We start from the raw sequence: 21170 nt of genomic DNA, 5'->3' as shown, positions 1-21170 counted from the left end.
CAAACAAACAAATGGAGGCGAAAACATAACCTCCTGTAATAACTGAGCAAAGATTCATAGTAATTACTATAGAGCAGGGGTTCTCAAGGCCCACCTATTCATACTTGTAATAAGTCGGGGCCCATTAAAAAAGATCCCCAATTATTTTGGCTCATCTATTCTATTAGAATATAATAATCTATTGTAAAGTGTATTAATGGGATGCAGTATCACTCCCTGTTACAGATGGGAGCCCAGGAATTAAATAAATGCAACAAAATCAATTTTTAAATTGTAGGTATTGTATTTAAAACTGTATGGATGTGCCAGAAGCCAACATAAAACCATGCATGAGGGTCATTCTCAGTCAAAAGGGATTAATGATCCAAAAGTGGAGTCTGGTCCATTAACACGAGAACGTATTGCCATGTTTGTGTACAGAAAACAAGCAAGTTATTAAGGCCAAGAAGTACACTCAAAAGAAATGGATATAGAAACCACTCAGTGGGATTAGATCCTTACATGTTAACAAAGAAGGATTTTTCCTATGAAGGAAAAATTCACTAGCTAAATTTGACATTAGTAGAATAAATTTTGATCCTATTGTAATCGTAACTAAATACAAAAACAATAGTTATGCCTACTATTAATTAACTTAATGTAAAGATAATTAACAGAGAATCAACAGATTTTTAAGGGTTTTTAAAAGATTGTATATATTTTTAATCTTTTGTATTTGTAATTATTTGTACGTACAGTACTTTGGGATAAACAACAGAGTAATAATTCATAGTGGATAGTAAATAGTATACACTGGATTGACCAACTGATTAATAATTCATAGTAGTGAATAAACAATATAATTTTAGGATACATAACTGAATAATAATTCACAAGAGTAATAATTCACAAGAGTTATAAATAGTATCATTTAGGATACATAGCTGGGTACTAAGTTTGGACTTTTGGTGGTTAAATCATATAACACTGCAACATCTATTGTTAAAAGCGTTACCAAATAAAATTGAACTGAAATTATTTTAATAGTTTTACCCAGGGAGACTCGGGCTGGCACGGCCCTGCGATCGATCCAGAAGGAAACCCAGGACAGCATGACCATGAGCGTAGCTGGGAAATACGTCTGCAGCAGGAAGAAGAAGATGTGACGCCGCAGTGTGAAGTTGATGTACAGCCGGTTGTACCAGCCTGAGGAAAGACAGAGCGAGCAAACTCGATGTGATCTCGGTGACTTTGAGCGTGGTGTTATTGTTTGTGCCAGATGTTTGCCAGAGGTTTGAGTAGAAACAACCGACAAGAAAGCGCCTTGTTGATGAGAGAGTTCAGAGGAAAATGGCCAGACTGGGTCAAGCTGACAGGAAAGTATAATAACTAAAATATTAATAATAACAACTCTTTACTGTACAAATGTGATGAGCAGAAAAGCATCTCAGAAGCACAATATGCCTTGATGAAGCAGGTGAGCTCCTGTTACAATAATCTGATGCGACAAAGAGGACAGGGTGAGCAAAATTGGACAACTGAAAATTGGAAAAAGATCAGGGGCCTCATTTATAAACGATGCGTACGCACAAAAGAATGCGTACGCCAAGTTCTACGCAAGCTTCGGTATTTATAAAAAGTGAACTTGACGGTAAAATGTGCGCACCTCCACGCAAGCTCTGACCCATGCATACGCACAAAAAAAAAGGGAAACGCGGAAAGTGCGACCTCAGGAAACGGGGAGAACGACCCGAAATTGGTTCAATAATCGAAGTTTAACACAAACATAGCATCGCGCATCAAAGACGTGACTGACTTAACATTTATAATCTTTAATTTTGTGCACTTGTCAAAAATAACATCTTATTTAAGGCAATAAAGACAAATTGATAGGCTATACATTGTATGTTTTTGCAACATAAGCAGTAGGCTAAGTTTTGTTAATTATCCACTTATGGCTTTCATGCATGTTGTGTCATTTTTCAATATTGATCATTAGGCTATCACACCCCCTCCTTGAACTGCCACCTTATTGTGGTGGAGGGGTTTGTGTGCTTGAATGATCCTAGGAGCTATGTTGTCGGGGGCATTATGCCCCTGTCAGGGTTTCCCAAGGCAGACAGGTCCTAGGTGACAGGCCAGACTAAGAGCAGTTCACCAAAACCCCTATGGAGAGAAATCCGAGGACCGTGACGTCGCCCGGGATGACGCAGCCGGGGCCCCACCCTGGAGCCAGGCCCGGGGTTGGGGCTCGTATGCGAGCGCTTGGTGGCCGGGCCTTTGCCCATGGGGCCCGGCCGGGCTCAGCCCGAAGAGCTGACGTGGGCCCGACCTCCTGTGGGTTCACCACCCACAGAGGTAGCAGTAGGGGACTGGTGCAATGTGGATTGGGTGGCAGTCGAAGGCAGGGGCCTCGACGACCTGATCCCCGGACACAGCGGCTGGCTGTTGGGACATGGAATGTCACTTCGCTGGGGGGGAAAGAGCCTGAGCTTGTGCGGGAGGTTGAGAGGTACCGGCTAGAGATAGTCGGGCTCACCTCCACGCACAGCTTGGGCTCTGGAACCCAGCTCCTCGAGAGGGGCTGGACTCTCCACTTCTCTGGAGTCGCCCGTGGTGAGCGGCGGCGGGCTGGTGTGGGCTTGCTTATAGCTCCCCAGCTCAGCCGCCATGTGTTGGAGTTTACCCCAGTGAACGAGAGGGTCGCCTCGCTGCGCCTTCGGATTGGGGAGAGGGCTCTTGCTGTTGTTTGTGCCTATGGCCCAAATAGCAGTATAGAGTATCCGGCCTTCTTGGAGTCCCTGGGAGAGGTACTGAGGAGTGCTCAGACTGGGGACTCCATTGTGTTACTGGGGGACTTCAATGCTCACGTGGGAGATGACAGTGACACCTGGAGGGGCGTGGTTGGGAGGAACGGCCTCCCCGATCTGAACCCGAGTGGTGTTTTGTTATTGGACTTCTGTGCTAGTCACGGTTTGTCCATAACGAACACCATGTTCGAGCATAGGGGTGTCCATAAGTGCACGTGGCACCAGGACACCTTAGGTCGGAGGTCGATGATCGACTTTGTAGTCGTTTCATCTGATCTCCGGCCCTATGTCTTGGACACTCGGGTGAAGAGAGGGGCTGAGCTGTCAACTGATCACCACCTGGTGGTGAGTTGGATCCGCTGGCGGAGGAGGAAGCTGGACAGACCTGGCAGGCCCAAACGTATGGTGAGGGTCTGCTGGGAACGTCTGGCCGAGCACTCTGTCGGGGAGGTCTTCAACTCCCACCTCCGGGAGAGCTTTTCCCAGCTTCCGAGGGAGGCGGGGGACATTGAGTCTGAGTGGACCATGTTCTCTACCTCCATTGTGGACGCAGCTGTTCAGAGCTGTGGCCGCAAGGTCTCCGGTGCCTGTCGTGGCGGCAATCCCCGAACCCGGTGGTGGACACCAGAAGTAAGGGATGCCGTCAAGCTGAAGAAGGAGTCCTATCGGGCCATGTTAACCTCCAGGACTCCCGAGGCAGCTGACGGGTATCGGCAGGCCAGGCGTGCTGCAGCTCGGGCAGTTGCGGAGGCAAAAACTCGGAACTGGGAGGAGTTCGGGGAGGCCATGGAGAAGGACTATCGGTCGGCCTCGAAGAAATTCTGGCAAACCGTCCGGCGCCTCGGGGGGGGAAGCAGTACTCTGCCAACACTGTTTACAGTGCGGGTGGGGAGCTGTTGACCTCGACTGGGGACATTGTCGGGCGGTGGAAGGAATACTTTGAGGATCTCCTCAATCCCACCGTCATGTCTTCCACTGAGGAGACTGAGGCTGATGACTCAGAGGTGGACTCGTCCATTACCCAAGCCGAAGTCACTGAGGTGGTTTGCAAGCTCCTCGGTGGCAAGGCGGATGAGATCCGCCCTGAGTATCTCAAGTCTCTGGATGTTGTGGGGCTGTCTTGGTTGACACGCCTCTGCAACATCGCGTGGCGGTCAGGGACAGTGCCTCTGGAGTGGCAGACTGGGGTGGTGGTCCCTCTTTTTAAGAAAGGGGACCGGAGAGTGTGCCCCAATTATAGGGGAATCACACTTCTCAGCCTCCCAGGGAAGGTTTACTCCAGGGTACTGGAGAGGAGAATTCGACCAATAGTCGAACCTCGGATCCAGGAGGAACAATGCGGTTTTCGTCCTGGTCGCGGAACACTGGACCAGCTCTATACCCTTCATAGGGTGCTCGAGGGTTCATGGGAGTTTGCCCAACCAGTCCACATGTGCTTTGTGGATCTGGAGAAGGCATTCGACCGTGTCCCCCGTAGTATTCTGTGGGGGGTGCTTCGGGAGTATGGGGTTCGGGGCTCTTTGCTAAGGGCTGTCCGGTCCCTGTACGAACGGAGCAGGAGTCTGGTTCGCATTGCCGGCAGTAAGTCAGACCTGTTCCCAGTGCATGTTGGACTCCGGCAGGGCTGCCCTTTGTCACCGGTTCTGTTCATAATTTTTATGGACAGAATTTCTAGGCGCAGCCAGGGGCCAGAAGGAATCCTGTTTGGGAACCACAGGATTTCATCTCTGCTTTTTGCGGATGATGTTGTCCTGTTGGCTTCTTCAAACCAGGACCTTCAGCATGCACTGGGGCGGTTTGCAGTCGAGTGTGAAGCGGCTGGGATGAGAATCAGCACCTCCAAGTCCGAGGCCATGGTTCTCGACCGGAAAAGGGTGGCTTGCCCTCTCCAGGTTGGTGGAGAAGTTCTGCCTCAAGTGGAGGAGTTTAAGTATCTCGGGATCTTGTTCACGAGTGAGGGAAGGATGGAGCGTGAGATCGACAGACGGATCGGTGCAGCCTCCGCAGTGATGCGGTCGCTTTACCGGTCCGTTGTGGTGAAGAAGGAGCTGAGCCAAAAGGCGAAGCTCTCAATTTACCGGTCGATCTACGTTCCGACTCTCACCTATGGTCATGAGCTTTGGGTAATGACCGAAAGGACAAGATCGCGGATACAAGCGGCCGAAATGAGTTTCCTTCGCAGGGTGGCTGGGCGCTCCCTTAGAGATAGGGTGAGAAGCACAGTCACTCGGGAGGAGCTCGGAGTAGAGCCGCTGCTGCTCCACATCGAGAGGAATCAGCTGAGGTGGCTCGGGCATCTTTTTCGGATGCCTCCTGGACGCCTCCCTGGGGAGGTGTTCCAGGCATGTCCCCCCGGGAGGAGGCCCCGGGGAAGACCCAGGACACGCTGGAGGGACTATGTCTCTCGGCTGGCCTGGGAACGCCTCGGTGTTCTTCCCGAGGAGCTGGCCGAGGTGTCTGGGGAAAGGGAAGTTTGGGCTTCCCTGCTTAGACTGCTGCCTCCGCGACCCGGTCCCGGATAAAGCGGAAGAAGACGAGACGAGACGAGGCTATCACACATGTTGCTTATTAGGTTGTCTACTCTGTAAATAGTATATAAGATGGATTTGCCGTGGTAGGTCTTATGATGCACGATGGCGTATTTGGCATTGCTGGAGGATGTGGCAAATGGAAGAATTAGGAGAGAGCGAGTCTTTAGAGACCAACAAGATTTGTTGGCCAATGACAATGAGTGGCTCATGAGCCGATTCAGATTGCCACGAGCTGTCCTTTTACACCTGATAGCTGAGTTGGGCCCCACGTTGGAGAGAGGTACCCGCCGGAATCATGCCATCCCAGTCTCGCTGCAAGTGCTGACTTGCATCGGCTTTCTGGCCACTGGCACTTTTCAGCGAGAACTGGCTGACCGGTCTGGGATATCGCAGCCAACCTTCAGCCGCATTTTGCCAGGAGTGTTAGGAGGTGTAATTGGTTTATCATCAAACTACATCAAGTTTCCTTACACGGTGGGTGAACAGGCAAATAAAAAAGCGCAATTTGCAGCAAAGTCCGATTTCCCAAATGTGATCGGTGCTATTGACTGTACTCATATTGCTATAAGGGCACCGAGTGAAAATGAATTTGCCTTTGTTAACAGGAAGCATTTTCATTCCCTCAATGTCCAAGTTATATGTGACGCGGACATGGTCCTCACAAATGTTGTCGCCCGGTGGCCTGGTTCAACCCATGATTCATTTATATTGAGACATAGCAGCGTTGGGCAGAGACTGGATGCTGGAGCTGTGCACGATGGTTGGCTTCTGGGTGCGGGTGATTAATGCGTAAATCCTGAAAGTATTTGGAACCATTCTTAGATCATTTCTAAATATTCAACCCTTTACTCATTCAATTATGTTGTAAGTGACAGTGGGTATCCGCTGAAACGGTGGCTGCTCACGCCATTTATGAACCCCCATATGCCTGAGGAGACCACTTACAACCTGCGCCACAGCCAGGCGCGCGCTGTTGTGGAGCGCACCATCGGGCTCCTGAAGGGCAGATGGCGTTGTCTGGATGCTACGGGGGGAGCGCTATGTTACAGACCCGAAAAGGCCTGTAGGATTGTTAGGGCGTGTGCTGTGCTGCACAATGTGGCACAGCTACAAAACGTGCCTTTGCAAGCTGAAGAGGTCAACCTTGACCTTGACCCCGATCCCTATCCCCAGGCATTCCACCCAAACGCAGGAGCCGTGTGCCAGCGCGAGGAGGTGATGCGCCGCTTGTAAATAATTAGGTATGGAAACAAATGATTACTTTTTAAGAAATTCTTTAATGCTGGCATTTAATGCAGACAACTCATTTTTTATTTCTTTTAACTCCTGGGCGACCTCGCGGACGGCATCCACATGTTCCCGCTGCACCTGCAGCACTGAATCCGTTAGGATACGGGTGCTGGTGGCTGGTTTCGGCATGGATGCACATGCATCGGAGGCCGTGGACGTCCTTGGGACCTCCGCTGCCGCAGCCGACACACTGCTGGCCTCAGTGGCACACCCAGCAACTGGGAGGGAATTTTTTTGTTAATAAAATACTTTTTCTGGATGAAGACTCATTTCAATTAATTTCACACCCATTTCAAACAAGGGGGGGCACACGTGCAATGTGAGGTGGTTCCTTGATACACAACCAAAAAAAATTACATACCCGAGTCCTCGGCTGGTTCAATGTGTCACCCTCCTCCTCACGCACAACTCCACTCAGGAGGGTTTCCCCTATAATGCCAGCCAGTTTTTGATCCAGTGGGGTGAGCACCGGCTCCCCCTTCCCCCCGCACGGACACTTTGGCGGTGTGCCGCGATCCTCTTCTTGGCGTCCACCTTTATGTCGGACCATTTTTTTTTTTTTACCTCTGCCATAGTACAGCCTTGTGAAGCTACAGAATTGACCGCATCGGCCACATGCTGCCATTCACACGTTTTTTTCGCATTTGTAACTCCCGTACTATGGCCTCCAAACAAAACAGCTCGACGCTGCTCCACTTCATCTACTAGCACTTCAACTTCACAGTCGGTGAAGTTGCGCTTCTTTGTCTTTCCTTCTGTTTTGGGCATGTTGTCCACAGACATCAATATTCATTAAGGGCGTTTCGCTGAATATTTATAGGCAATTGTGGGTGTCTTGAGGTACGCACAGGTGCCGCAAATTTAGAGTGGATTGTGATTTATAAAGGGAAATTGGCGTGGAACGTGCGTGCGCACGGTTTTATAAATCAGAATATTTTTGTGCGCACGCACATTCTGAGTTTCATGCACACGCCATCTTTTGGCATAAATCCTGCGCAAAGTTTTATAAATGAGGCCCCAGGTCATATTTTTCCAAGGTTATATTTTTCCCAATCATCAATTGCCCAATAGGGAATAAATGATTAGGGCGAATCAACAGCATGTGATGTCTTTCACACCTGTGCTGCTGTAGAAAGCCAGACGAGAGGTAGTGTGAAATTTTTGGATGAGGAACTGAGAGAGGGAGATCCTATCATCTGTGCTCAGAGACTCATCCCCGTTCTTCCAGTATAGCATCAGATCTTCATCTGTGTAAGCATCTGGGACAAAAGAAAGGTTTTTTATTATTATTATTATTCATCTCATCTCATTATCTCTAGCTGCTTTATCCTGTTCTACAGGGTCGCAGGCAAGCTGGAGCCTATCCCAGCTGACTACGGGTGAAAGGCGGGGTACACCCTGGACAAGTCGCCAGGTCATCACAGGGCTGACACATAGACACAGACAACCATTCACACTCACATTCACACCTACGGTCAATTTAGAGTCACCAGTTAGCCTAACCTGCATGTCTTTGGACTGTGGGGGAAACCGGAGCACCCGGAGGAAACCCACGCGGTATTATTATTATTATTATTATTAAACTACAATAAAATAGTGATTAGTAATTAATAAATAAGACTAATCTAACTCCAAAACAGTGTGCTCTTATGGTCTGAAAGCAGTAGGGGTGATAACAAATGAGGCGACAGTAACTGGGTCAGTGTTAGCTCTTGGCTGTTGTGTGTTGAGTGGATGTGTGCTGACTATGAATATAAAATCCTGCAAAAACAAACTGACATTCAAAAAGATCTCAGCTTTATATAAAGGTGATATAAATACAGTAGTGTAAAAAATCTTTTAGTTATGGATGTTTGTGTGTGAGGAATTCAACTCACAGCTCTCGAGCTCTAGAGAACAGGTCTGTGAGTCCAGAGGAAAGCGGCTGAAGTCCATATTACAGGCGGCTGTAACTGTCACTCTGAAACACACAACACATACACATAGTTACACATTTAGATTTGAAAAATAAACACACATTTTGAAAAACAAACAAACAAAAAAATCCCAACAAAACCAACAACCCAAGTGCAGACGTTCAGGACGCACTCAACTCAAGATATGATAATCATACAACCCAAAATCAGATCTGAGGCCAAAACCTTGGCTCATTTGGGATTCTATTGGGATATGATCAAATAAATCACGAATCCTTGATGTTATCCAGAGATAGCTGCTTTGATATTCATCCAAGAGAAATAGAGACAAACTTGTTATCTGATGAATGATTGATTACAAGCCAAGATCATATCCATGTTGTGGAATTTGTGTTGTTCGCCAGTTGTGAAGTTCTTTTTGGCTAGAGAATGCTAGGGCACTTGTGGCTAGCTGTGTGTTTTTTGTGTTTCTCAGAACAAGTTGATCCACTCATCTGCTCATTTTTGGTTTGTATATTTAATGGAAGGAAGCCATGGCCTAATGGTTAGAGAAGCAGTTTTGGAACCAAAAAGTTGCTGATTTGAATGTACACTGAAGTGCCCTTAAGCAAGGCACCTATCCCTTAATTGCTCCCCAAGCTGTCATTTTGCTGAGAGGGTGATAATGGCAGCAGATATTGGAACTACATCGTGTTTTGTTTTGCCCCAAACCACTACTCACCTCTTAAAATATGAATTCACACCAATTATCCCATCCATTATCCATAACCACTTATCCTGTGCAGGGTTGCAGGCAAGCTGGAGCCTATCCCAGCTGACTATGGACAAGAGGTGGGGTACACCCTGGACAAGTCACCAGATCATCACAGGGCTGACACGGAGAGACAAACAACCATTCACACTCACATCCATGGTCAATTTAGAGCCACCAATTAACCTAACCATGTCTTTGGACTGTGGGGGAAACCGGAGCACCTGGAGGAAACTCAGGCAGGCAATGCAAACTCCACACAGAAAGGCCCCCATTGGCCACTGGGCTTGAACCCAGAACCTTCTTGCTGTGAGGCGATATACCGTAGTGCTAACCACTACACCATCGTGCCGCCCACCAATTATCCCATTTTACTCAATGTCTTTGAGTAATTTTTTCACCACAGAGGGCAAAATCTTACACTTACCATCTTTAACCAAAATCTTCAGAATGAAAAGTCCTTAACTTTTTAAAAATTTTTTTTGAGTTTCAAATCCAAAGCTTTTGAAGTACACACAAGAAAATTTTTTTCTAGTCTTTTTTATATTTTGACAAGTATTCAATATTAAAAGTACATCACACCACTAGCATTCTAACTGACATAATGTGTGATAATTAATGTAAAGGGAATGAAAACACAGCCTGTGTGTTATTCATCAATATGTGAGCCGTGTGCGTTTATCTCTTCTCTATTCCGTAGGAGAAGTTGCTCATGAATCGAGTCAGTACTGTCCACCTTGTATCAGCCAACATAAAAATACAGGCCAGCAGCATTAGGACTGATAGTTTCCCTGCAGAAACGAGGTGGATATTTGACTTTGAAATTAGTGCTAGCCCTAATGTACGGAAGTAACTCTGCCCGGTTCCTCCCTCATGTCAGCAGAGACAGAACAAAAACATCACTGCAAGCAAGTGTCTAATTTTAATTCATGCAGCATGCAAAGGTAATATCACCAAACTGCCATCGGGCATGGTTTGCCTTTTCACAGGCCACAAATATTCCTAAAACAAGTCCATGTGCTTTGGATACATAATAGTGTTGTGTAATGGTGACGACCTAAATGTCAGAAAAATCGTTCCAGTAAATTACACTCACCGGCCACTTTATTAGAAACACCCATCCACCTGCTGTTTTATGGAGTTCTCTCATCAGTCAACCCCTTGACAGCAGCACGATGCATAAAATCATGCAGATACAAATCAAGAGCTTCAATTAATGCTCACTTCAAACATCAGAATGGTACAAATTGTGATCTCAAAGTGTGACTTTCACTGTGGCATGGGTGTTGATTTGAGCCAAATGGACTGGTTGGAGTATTTCAGAAACTGCTGATCTCCTGGGGTTTTCACACAAAACAGTCTCTAGAGTTTACACAGAATGGTGCGAAAAACAAAAAACCTTGAGTGAGCGACAGTTCTGTGGGTGGAAACAAACGCCTTGTTGATAAGAGAGGTCAGAGGAAAATGGCCAGATTGGTTTGAGCTGCCAGGAAGGATACAGTAGCTCATATAATCACTCTTTACAACCATGGTGAGCAGAAAAGCATCTTAGCATGCAACAGCAGAAGACCACATTGGGTTCCAGTCCTGCAGCCAAGAACAGGAATCTTAGAATCAAGAACAAGTTCATATTAAAGTGGCCGATGAGTGTAGATCTTCATTGTAGAGAAAAATCACTGTTTATCACTGCAACACAATACAAAAAACACTAGAAGGGTACTCAGTAAAGTGTATACCGCCATCAAGCCACATATTTGGATTTGTATCAAAATCTAATCAGTTGTTTCTTGGCCCATGGCTCACCTTTCCTCAAAATTTCAAAAAATCTGTTCACTACATTTTGAATTACGTTAGGAACAAACTGACTTGGTTTTGTTAGTTTTACCCAAGTTAAAGCTGTTCTTTTAAGTTTTCTGACACAGCAACATTTTCAATACAGAAGTGTTTATGCTTTGCAGCTTCTCAGTTATATGACACTCATTAACTTTAAGAGTGAGAGAGAAAAAAAGAGGTTTTTGAAGAAACAACTCTATACGGCTGCAAGACTGTCGATGATAAGAGGAATAAAATTGTTTCTTGGACATTCCACAAGAAAACAATTGGTATGACTTGTTATTGTTTACTAAAAGAAACGTATTTGAAGAAAAAAATAATAATTGCTCTTGTATAAGTGGAATAAAACACTTTGGGCCGTGCTGTTATCGGAAAATAATCAAGTTCGGGGTTGTAAGAATAACTCTATTTCATACTGCAATGTATCACACCATCCCTTCATTGATCATTTTCCTAAAACAGAATGCCCTCTCAGTATTTTATGAGGTTAATTTAAATATCTCATCTCATTATCTCTAGCCGCTTTATCCTGTTCTACAGGGTCGCAGGCAAGCTGGAGCCTATCCCAGCTGACTATGGGCGTAAGGCAGGGTACACCCTGGACAAGTCACCAGGTCATCACAGGGCTGACACATAGACACAGACAACCATTCACACTCCCATTCACACCTACGGTCAATTTAGAGTCACCAGTTAACCTAACCTGCATGCAATGCCGGGGTGGCCCTATATTTAGCCGGGACCATCCCCGGCCCAAACCATCAATGGTGTCCTGCTTGGAGCATGGGGAAAATAATTTTCACTAATTTTGGTCACTGATCTTATTCTTGCATTAATCATCAATTCAACTGCACTCTGCATTTTCACATGGCAGCCCAGACGCCGACAGCATCGCAGCAGATTAAATAGGCGCTACCAAATAAGGAAATTCTCCCCTCCCCTCTATTGCAGTTGGTTTGGTCCAAGACTCCTCCTCTGTATTGCAGGGAACTTAAACAACATTGGCGCGAAACAGCGCGCATCAGTGATGGAGGGCAGAAAGAGGCCAGGTGGAACCGAAAGGGCGAAGTTTAAAAAAAGGAAGGAGGTGGCAGCAAAATGTGCCAAATTGACAGATATGTTCTCAAGACCAGCTGGTAGGTTATGAAAGATATGGAGTATGATAACCCTGTTTGTCGATTTTATCAGTCTATGCTAGGCCTATAATATGTCGATAGTTTGCGATGTCAATTCAGCTTTTTGATGTCATGTGAAATCTCGCAATTTACACGGTATAGATGTGGTGTATGTCTTAATTCTAAGAAGAACTGGACATTGCTTTACATCCCAGTTATTAACAATTTTAGATGAACAGGTCCCAAATGTGCTGTTGCGCGTTATTTCCTCATCCAGCCTATTTCATCTCGCTGTCACACCGTGCATTTCCACAGGCGTGCGCACATTGTGGTTATGAACACATAGGCCTAGAAGTCATATTTGATGTTAAATAATTGTTGTTAAATATATAACTTAGAAGAGGTGTATGCGTATGCCAATATTCTAAGCAGAATCGAACACTTGCTTTAGCCTACATTTCATTTAACCATTTTTGAGTTGCCTAATGCGCCCTCACGCTTTATCTGCCGGTTGCTGAGTACCCAGCATTGTTGATTTGCCATTATTTTCGAGGCGTATGCGGCATGTAATGCACAAGCATTGGTTCAAATGCACGCGAGAACCTATATTGCTAAAGTGAAGTGAAGTGAAGTTTACCTGAATTTAAACCAAATAAAAAGCATTGTGAAAGAACAGTTATTTGTTTTATCTTTTTTAATGTACTCAAATTCCTCCTCCATTTCAAAGTGGCCTAAATGTGAATTAAACTCCCGGACTGAAAACAGGGCCCACTCCGGCCCTGCCTGCATGTCTTTGGACTGTGGGGGAAACCGGAGCACCCAGAGGAAACCCACGCAGACACGGGGAGAACATGCAAACTCCACACAGAAAGGCCCTCGCCGGCCATGGGGCTCGAATCCGGACCTTCTTGCTGTGAGGCGACAGCGCTAACCACTACACCACTGTGCCGCCCTTAATTTAAATATATTTGTTCTTATTTTTCACATTTATGAATAATGTCTGGCTAGAGCAGACATAAAAAAAACAACTCTGTCTTCTAACATACCAAAGAAAATTTACTCTCAAAAGATAAGTGATGAAAGAAATTATTTTAAAATGCAGTATAAATGAGAATGTAATAAAAATAAATAAATAAATAAATAAATAAACAACATCTTTAAATAGGTAGGTAGAGGTCGTATGTATTAGTATCAGTGCCAGGCTTTAACTGGGCAAAGTTGGGAAAAAAATGTAGCTTTTGTAGCAACTTGTCACTTTTTTTTTCAATTCCAAGTTCTGTTATGTGAAAGGATGAATTCTAGCAAAATCTCAATTAGTATTAAACTATACTCGCAAAACACCCTCCTTTTTTTTTCTCCCACCTCAGACTGTAGAGAACATGGCCGTCTGGGAAAACTCTCAGCATGATGTTCTCAGTGGTGGTGTCATGGATGAAGGATCTCTTTGAGTGCACAAAAAACACATCGGGCACCCAGATCTTTTTCACCAAGCGTCCGTCGAAAGTCATGCTTTTGTTCGTGGTGCTGGCAAATGACAGACGCTCGTCCTTCCAGTAGTGTCGAAGGTATAAGGTCATTGTGAAGTCCTGCACAATGACAATAAGTTCAGAAGAATTTATAAATTGTTACATAACAAATTCTGCCTGCTTAGAGAGAAAAAAACCATCAGGCATGTCACGTTTCAATTTAGCTACAATTTTGGCAGAATTAAATAATATCGGCTGGCTTTGAGTGGTCTATCAGATATATTCCATTTAGCTAGCGTGATATTGTATCAGTCAAAGATGAGTTCGCTGAATGGAATATATCTGATAGACTACAAAAAAAAGCCAGCCAATATTATTATTATTATACATACACACTCTTCATATCAGCATTCTTGAAGGCCAACGCTAGCTTACCCGCGACTCGGTGCTGTTAGCGTGGCAGGCCAGTTAGCTTCCAGCTGGTGTAGCAGTAGCATTAGCGAAGGCTAGTTTACCTGTGACTCAGTGCTGTTAGCACGCCAGTACAGTTACCTTCTAGCTGGTGTAGTGTTAGTGCAGGCTAATGCTAGCGCAGACCAATGCTAGCGCAGGCCAATGCTAGCACAGTCAAACCGAATATTATTATTATTTTCCCTGTGTAATTTACTTAGTTACTTTTAAAATCAACATTGACAACTACACACAACGGAGAGATCTGGCAGACAAAATTCTCTCAAAATCTTCCGCTTTTAATGAAGCAAACCTCGCACCCGTATTTGTTTACAAACTGTCACAGTCACTTGCGAGTGCAGAAGTTTTACATCTCCGACATGTCTCTTTTCCAGTTTTTTGATGTCCGTTGGTATGTTTTTCTCTTGTAAATATGCATGAAGAATACATAATGAAGCTTTGGTAGCCTTTCAGGTGTTCAGCACATCTTTAGTTCCAGTTTATTTATTTAGTGCTTAAACCAAGCACTGGATTAGCCTTGTCTTCTCTCTTTCCTAGTGGACAAAGAAATGATTCTGCGCATGCAGAGCAGAAAAGCTTTGTCATTGGATATTCACATGAGGTCTGACGTGTGATGTCATGATGTTTTGACAATATGCAATATTGTAGCAATATTGCATGCTCATTCTCCATTGGGGAGAGTGGTGTAATACATGGAGGATAAGCGATATGAGAACAATATTGCATGCTATCAGTAAACCCGCTAGAAGGGAATAGAATACATGTTTTTATTCCATGGGAAAAGTGTCCTGTATGTATAATAATTTAAAACATTTAATAATTTAATTTGATACAATAATATTTAACTACTGTATAACTTACATAATTTTCAATTTACATAATATACAGAGGTGATTCATCAAGATGTTAACCATCATAAACACTATATCATCATCATCATCATCATCATCATCATCATCATCATCATCAACACTCTACATTATAAATTCTGCTGAAATACTAATTATCACTTTTGAGTTACTAATAATTCAAAAACAATTTCAGATGTATGTAATATATATTTTTAGGCACTGTCTAAAAGCCAAGTTCCTGATGAGTTTATGAGCAAAATATTTGCAAGGGCACAAAATCAACCTGAATAGAATAACAATATTATAGCATATGAACCATTGAATTGTGTAGTGTAGAAATAGTTAAGGTGGGTGGAGCACAGAAGCACGGCAGGCCAGAACTGAGTTTGCAAAAACCCTTTTTATTTTAGCTTTTCAGCTTTTAATTATTCTCACACACACACACACACACACACACACACACACACACACACACACACACACACACACAGACACAAGTGTTCTCGTTCGGGGAGAGCCCCCTTCCTCTACTCTCCCTCTCCTCTTATAGGGTGCAGTCACTGGGGAAGACACACAAACACAGGTTAATTCCCGTCAGGTGCAGTGATTCTGCCACTTACCGTACCTTCCCTGACTCCGCCCTCCATTCACAGACCGACGCTTGACCACGCCCCCGCTGCCACATACCCCCACTGCCTGACTCAGGCCGGGGAGCCGTCTGGCCTGCAGCTGACCCCTCCCCCCCCGCCCCCTTGACGGGAGAGGAAATCTGCCACGACCATCTGCGCCCCCGGCCTGTGGACCACCTCGAAATTAAACGGCTGGAGTGCCAGATACCAACGGGTGATCCATGCGTTGGCATCCTTCATGTGGTGGAGCCACTGCAGGGGCGCGTGGTCTGACCAGAGGGTGAAAGGGCGCCCCAGCAGGTAGTAGCGGAGGGCAAGGACCACCCACTTGATGGCAAGGCATTCCTTCTCTATGGTGCTGTACCTGCCCTCGCGCACCAACAGCTTGCAGCTGATGTACAGCACTGGATGGTCCTCCCCCTCCACCTCCTGGGACAGAACAACCCCCAGCCCTCTGCCTGATGCGTCCGTCTGCAAAACAAAGGGGAGAGAAAAGTCAGGGGAATGTAACAGTGGCCCCCCACACAGTGCAGCCTTTATCTTAGAGAAAGCCTGCTGGCATTGCTCCATCCACTGGACCGGATCTGGTGCCCCCTTTTTAGTGAGATCAGTCAGTGGGCAGGTGACGTCCGAAGAATTAGGTATAAACCTATGATAGTAGCCAGCCAGCCCCAGGAACTGTCTCACCCCCCTTTTGGTCTTGGGCCTCGGGCAGGCTGCAATCGCTGCTGTCTTATTGATTTGGGGATGCACCTGCCCATTGCCCAAGATACCACACTTCCACCAACCCAATCGCACACTTCTTCGGGTTGGCTGTGAGACCCGCTCACCTCAGCGACCTAAGGACAGCCCTTAGGTGTTCTAGGTGCCATGGCCAGTCATTATTATAAATAATAATGTCGTCGAGGTATGCAGCCGCATAGGTGGCGTGGGGGCGGAGGACCCTATCCGTAAGCTGCTGGAACGTAGCGGGCACCCCAAACAGCCCAAAAGGAAGTGTGACGAACTGGTGTAAGCCAAACGGTGTGGAAAAGGCAGTTTTCTCTCGGGATAGCGGAGTCAAGGGGATCTGCCAATATCCCTTTGTCAAATCCAGTGTCGAATAAAAATGAGCCGTGCCTAGTCGATCGAGCAACTCATCAATACGAGGCATTGGGTACGCATCAAATTTAGACACCGCGTTGACTTTTCTATAGTCCACACAGAACCGGACCGACCTATCGGCCTTGGGAACCAAGACCACCGGGCTGCTCCAGTCACTGTGGGACTCCTCGACGATGCCCATTTCGAGCATGGCCTTGAGTTCTTCCCGAACCACCTTTTTCTTGTGTTCAGGCAGTCTGTAAGGGCGGCTGCACACTACCACCCCTGGGGGCATCTCAATGTGGTGTTCTATGAGGTGGGTGTGGCCGGGCAGGGGCAAGAACATGTCAGAAAATTCTGTTTGCAGCTGGGCTACCACCGTGAGCTGGCTCAAGGAGAGCTGGTCTCCACAGGGGACCGGAGCAGTGGGCGATGTCAATTTTCCTTTTTGAACCTCCGGCCCCAGCTCCGCCTTCCCTGGAACCACTGACACCAATGCCACAGGGACCTCCTCATTCCAAAGTTTTAACAGATTGAAGTGGTAAATCTGTAACGCCCCACCCCTGTCCGTTCACCTCACCTCATAGTCGACGTCCCAGACTCACCGTGTAACCTCAAAGGGTCCTTGCCACCTGGCAATCAATTTGGAGCTTGACGTGGGCAACAACATGAGTACTTTATCTCCCGGTGTGAATTCCCTAAGGCGCGTGCCCCTGTCGTACAGACGGACTTGACGTTCCTGGACCTGCTGCAAATTCTCCTGGGTTAGGTGCATGAGGGTGTGGAGTTTGGCGCGCAGGTCGATAATGTATTGAATTTCATTTTTGCTTCTTGAAGGTCCCTCCTCCCAATTTTCACACAGTACATCTAAAATGCCGTGCGGCTTACGCCCGTATAATAATTCGAATGGGGAGAACCCCGTGGAGGCTTTGTGGGACCTCTCGCACTGCAAATAACAGGGGCTCGAGCCATTTATCCCAGCTGCATCCGTCCTAGCTTGCAAATTTTCTAATTATGTTCTTGAGGGTGCGGTTGAACCGTTCGACTAAGCCATCCGTTTGTGGGTGATAAACGCTGGGGCGGATAGGCTTAATTCCCAGTAACCCATACAGTTCGCGCAGTGTGCATGACATAAACGTAGTGCCTTGATCAGTCAGAATCTCTTTGGGGATTCCGACTCGGGAGATGATGCGGAAGAGTGCTTCCGCAATACTGCGTGCTGAGATATTGCGAAGAGGCACTGCTTCCAGATATCACGTTGCATAGTCCACCAGAACTAAAATAAAGCGATATCCTCGTATTGATCGATCGAATGGCCCGATGAGATCTATCCCAATTCTTTCGAACGGGGTCTCGATTAATGGCAGAGGGCGCAAAGGCGCTTTTGGAATGGCCGCTGGATTTACTAACTGGCATTCGCGGCACGCCGTACACCACCTACGAACATCGCCGCGAATCCCTGGCCAATAGAACCGGGCCATTATTCGGGCTAGCGTCTTATCCTGCCCCAAGTGTCCGGCCATGGGATTAAACTTTAATATAAATTCCCGGCGGCTCTTTGGGATCAAAAGCTGTGTTATCGGTTCCTTAGTCTGAGTGTCCTGTGTCACTCAGTATAATCTATCCTTTATAATGGAGAAATAGGGGAAGGACGGGGTGGCGTTTGGCTGGAGCATTTGACCATCGATTACTTTCACTTGGTCAAACGCATGCCGCAGAGTCTTGTCTCGCGACTGCTCTAACGGGAAATCCATGAGGGATTCCCCAAGAGAGGGAGGAGGAGCCTGCTGCTCCACGCTCTGATGCGGTGATGACGTAAATGGCTCTGTGACAGCTGCTCCCGCCAAAGCCACACCGGGACCTCCCCCCACTAAACTATGGAAGGCCCCACTCTTCACTAAATGTGTCATTAATTCCCCGAATCCCGGCCAATCAGTCCCCAAAATTATCGAGTGGGTACTGTAAGGGGAGGATTAATCGCTGCCTTTACTCTAAATTTCTCCCCTCGAAATAGAATGTGGACCGACACTAAAGGGTAGTTGTGAACACCCCGTGCATACACACCACCTTCACCAATTGTGCTCTCCCCAATGCCTTGTCTTGCACCAGGCTTTGGTGGATTGAGGTCTGATTACAGCTGGAGTCCACCAAAGCCCGATACGTATCCCCTTGGATACTCACCGGTATGCGATACGCTCCGGCCTGATCGAGGGCGGTCCCTGGCGTGTCGGGGATCCGGACCACCGCTCCCACCTCCAGCACCGAGCACTGATGCTGGAGGTGCCCCGGCTCCCCGCAGCGCCAGCATACCGGCCCAGGCTTTCCCTCTGCACCGGTGTTCCGGAGCTCACTCACCTGAGGGGGGGAAGACACAGATGCAGAAGTAGGAAATGGTAGGGCACCACGGGTGCGGCGGGCCGGCTGGGGTGGAGCGGGCCCCCGCCTCCGCAGTGGGGGAATGGGGGAGGACGAGAAACAGAAGGAGAGAGAGAGGGCGAGAGTGGGGAGAAGAGGAGACATGCTGTCCAGACGTCGGAACAGCCGCCATATGGTCCTCTGCCAGCTCGATGGCCTGATCCAGCAATGCCGGGCGATGGCACTGGACCCACTCCACTGTTCCTTCCAGAAGTCGGGCAGTGAATTGTTCCAGTGCCACCAGGTTGATGATTCCCTCGGCGTCGCGGTTGTTGGCCCTCAGCCACTGCCGGCAGGTGTCCCGGAGTTGCTGGCCAAACGCAAACGGCCAGCCGACCTCCTCCAGGCGCAGTGCGCAGAAGCGCTGCCGCTCCTGCTCCGGGGTGTGCCCCACACATTGGAGGTTGGCATAGATCAGCCGCCTGTGGGCAGGGAGCTGTAGCGCGGCCAGCTGAGCCTTGTCCATTAGCAGGGGGAGGAGGCACGCCACGCGCTGTTCCACCGGCCAACCCCATGCCTCTGCTGCCTGCTCAAAAAGAGCAAGGAAGGCTTTGGGGTCGTCATGCGGACCCATCTTTGTTAGGGTGAGGTGGTGATGGTGGACCCCGCCGACACGAACAGGTGCCGGAACGCCTGGTGATCTTCCTGCTGTGCCAGCACCAGGGCTTCGAACCATTGTTCCTGCTCCTTCCAGAGGGTGACCAGCGCCTGGCGCTGGCTCTGTTGGGCCGAGGCGAGGGCATGGACCAGGTCCTTGAAGGGGGAGGACTCCATGAGGCTGTTCTCTTCTGTACTCCATCCTGGGTTTCGGCACCACTGTAGAAATAGTTAAGGTGGGTGGAGCACAGAAGCACGGCAGGCCAGAACTGAGTTCGCCAGTACCCTTTTATTTTAGCTTTTCAGCTTTTAATTATTTTCACACACATACACACAAGTGTTCTCGTTCGGGGAGAGCCCCCTTCCTCTGCTCTCCCTCTCCTCTTATAGGGCACGGTCACTGGGGAAGACACACAAACACAGGTTAATTCCCGTCAGGTGCAGTGATTCTGCCATTTACCTTCCCTGACTCCGCCCTCCATTCACAGACCGACGCTTGACCACGCCCCCGCTGGCACATGTAGTATCGTGTATTTCACATCAATCAATTGCTGCATTGTCTTGTGACAGTGATGCCATTAATGAGATACACATTGCAGTTACCAATACATATTTATTCCTTTCTTTGACACCATATACCATGCATTGGAAACAACACCACAACATTTATTATGGTGTGACTCTGCTGGGTGCCTGGTGGACAGCAGTGAACCAGCGCTTTCACTTCACATCATTACAATAGAGTTACCATCCAATATCAAACTTGATCTGCCAAACAGTTGTCTGGTTACATCTGTCATATCCATATGCATGCGCCATTAGAATTACTTACCCTGCACCTGTTCCTTATTAGAGCTCAATCACAGTGCAGACATATAAGGACTCTCAATAACACACAGATTTTGTGAAAGCCTTGTATTTTGTATCACTTTTCTTGTTTTGACCCTGAATGTGTTTTTGGACTGTATTGTATTACCTCTGATATCCTGTCTGTGCCTCACTCAACCACTACCTGTTTTTTGACTCTGCCTTCGTCTAAGTTTTGGATCTGTTTGCAAGTGTGTTTTCAATAAAACTCTTTCTGTACTTACATTCATCAACTGTCCTTACATGACAGAAACTGTCAACTGTCCAACAAGCTAGTGGACTAATAAAACGGTTTTAACTAGTTTTATATGAAACTGTCGTGAATATTTTCTGTAAAATGTGTTAGTAAATAATCCCACATTATTTTTAAACAGCAATTTAAAAATAAGCACTGGATAAAAACCCATCTACCTTATGTAAATAAAGATACATATTTCGTTGTCCGCTGGTCAAGTGTTTGAGATACATGTCCTTGCACTTATAATCAGATTCCCTGGAGTGGTACATGTACATCGTTTGTATGTACGGACGGACATTATACAGTCAAAAGCCATTCAAAATCAGGT

At 46.9% G+C, this 21170-nt stretch overlaps 1 protein-coding gene across 1 annotated transcript in view; it reads right to left on the bottom strand.

Moving 5' to 3' along the window:
- The window catches only part of gabrr2a (gamma-aminobutyric acid type A receptor subunit rho2a), a 50666-nt gene that overhangs the window by 3747 nt on the left and 25749 nt on the right, over window positions 1-21170 (bottom strand). Inside the window, exons 4-7 of the mRNA XM_060932931.1 lie at window positions 13588-13811; window positions 8488-8570; window positions 7729-7869; window positions 1033-1185 (exon numbers count right to left, since the gene is read on the bottom strand). Coding sequence (XP_060788914.1) covers window positions 1033-1185; window positions 7729-7869; window positions 8488-8570; window positions 13588-13811 — 601 coding nt within the window. The remainder of the gene's footprint in view (window positions 1-1032; window positions 1186-7728; window positions 7870-8487; window positions 8571-13587; window positions 13812-21170) is intronic.

The sequence above is a fragment of the Neoarius graeffei genome, chromosome 11 (genome assembly GCF_027579695.1).
Source record: "Neoarius graeffei isolate fNeoGra1 chromosome 11, fNeoGra1.pri, whole genome shotgun sequence".
In the NCBI taxonomy this organism is placed as follows: domain Eukaryota; kingdom Metazoa; phylum Chordata; class Actinopteri; order Siluriformes; family Ariidae; genus Neoarius; species Neoarius graeffei.
This window is presented reverse-complemented; position numbering and strand designations above follow the sequence as displayed.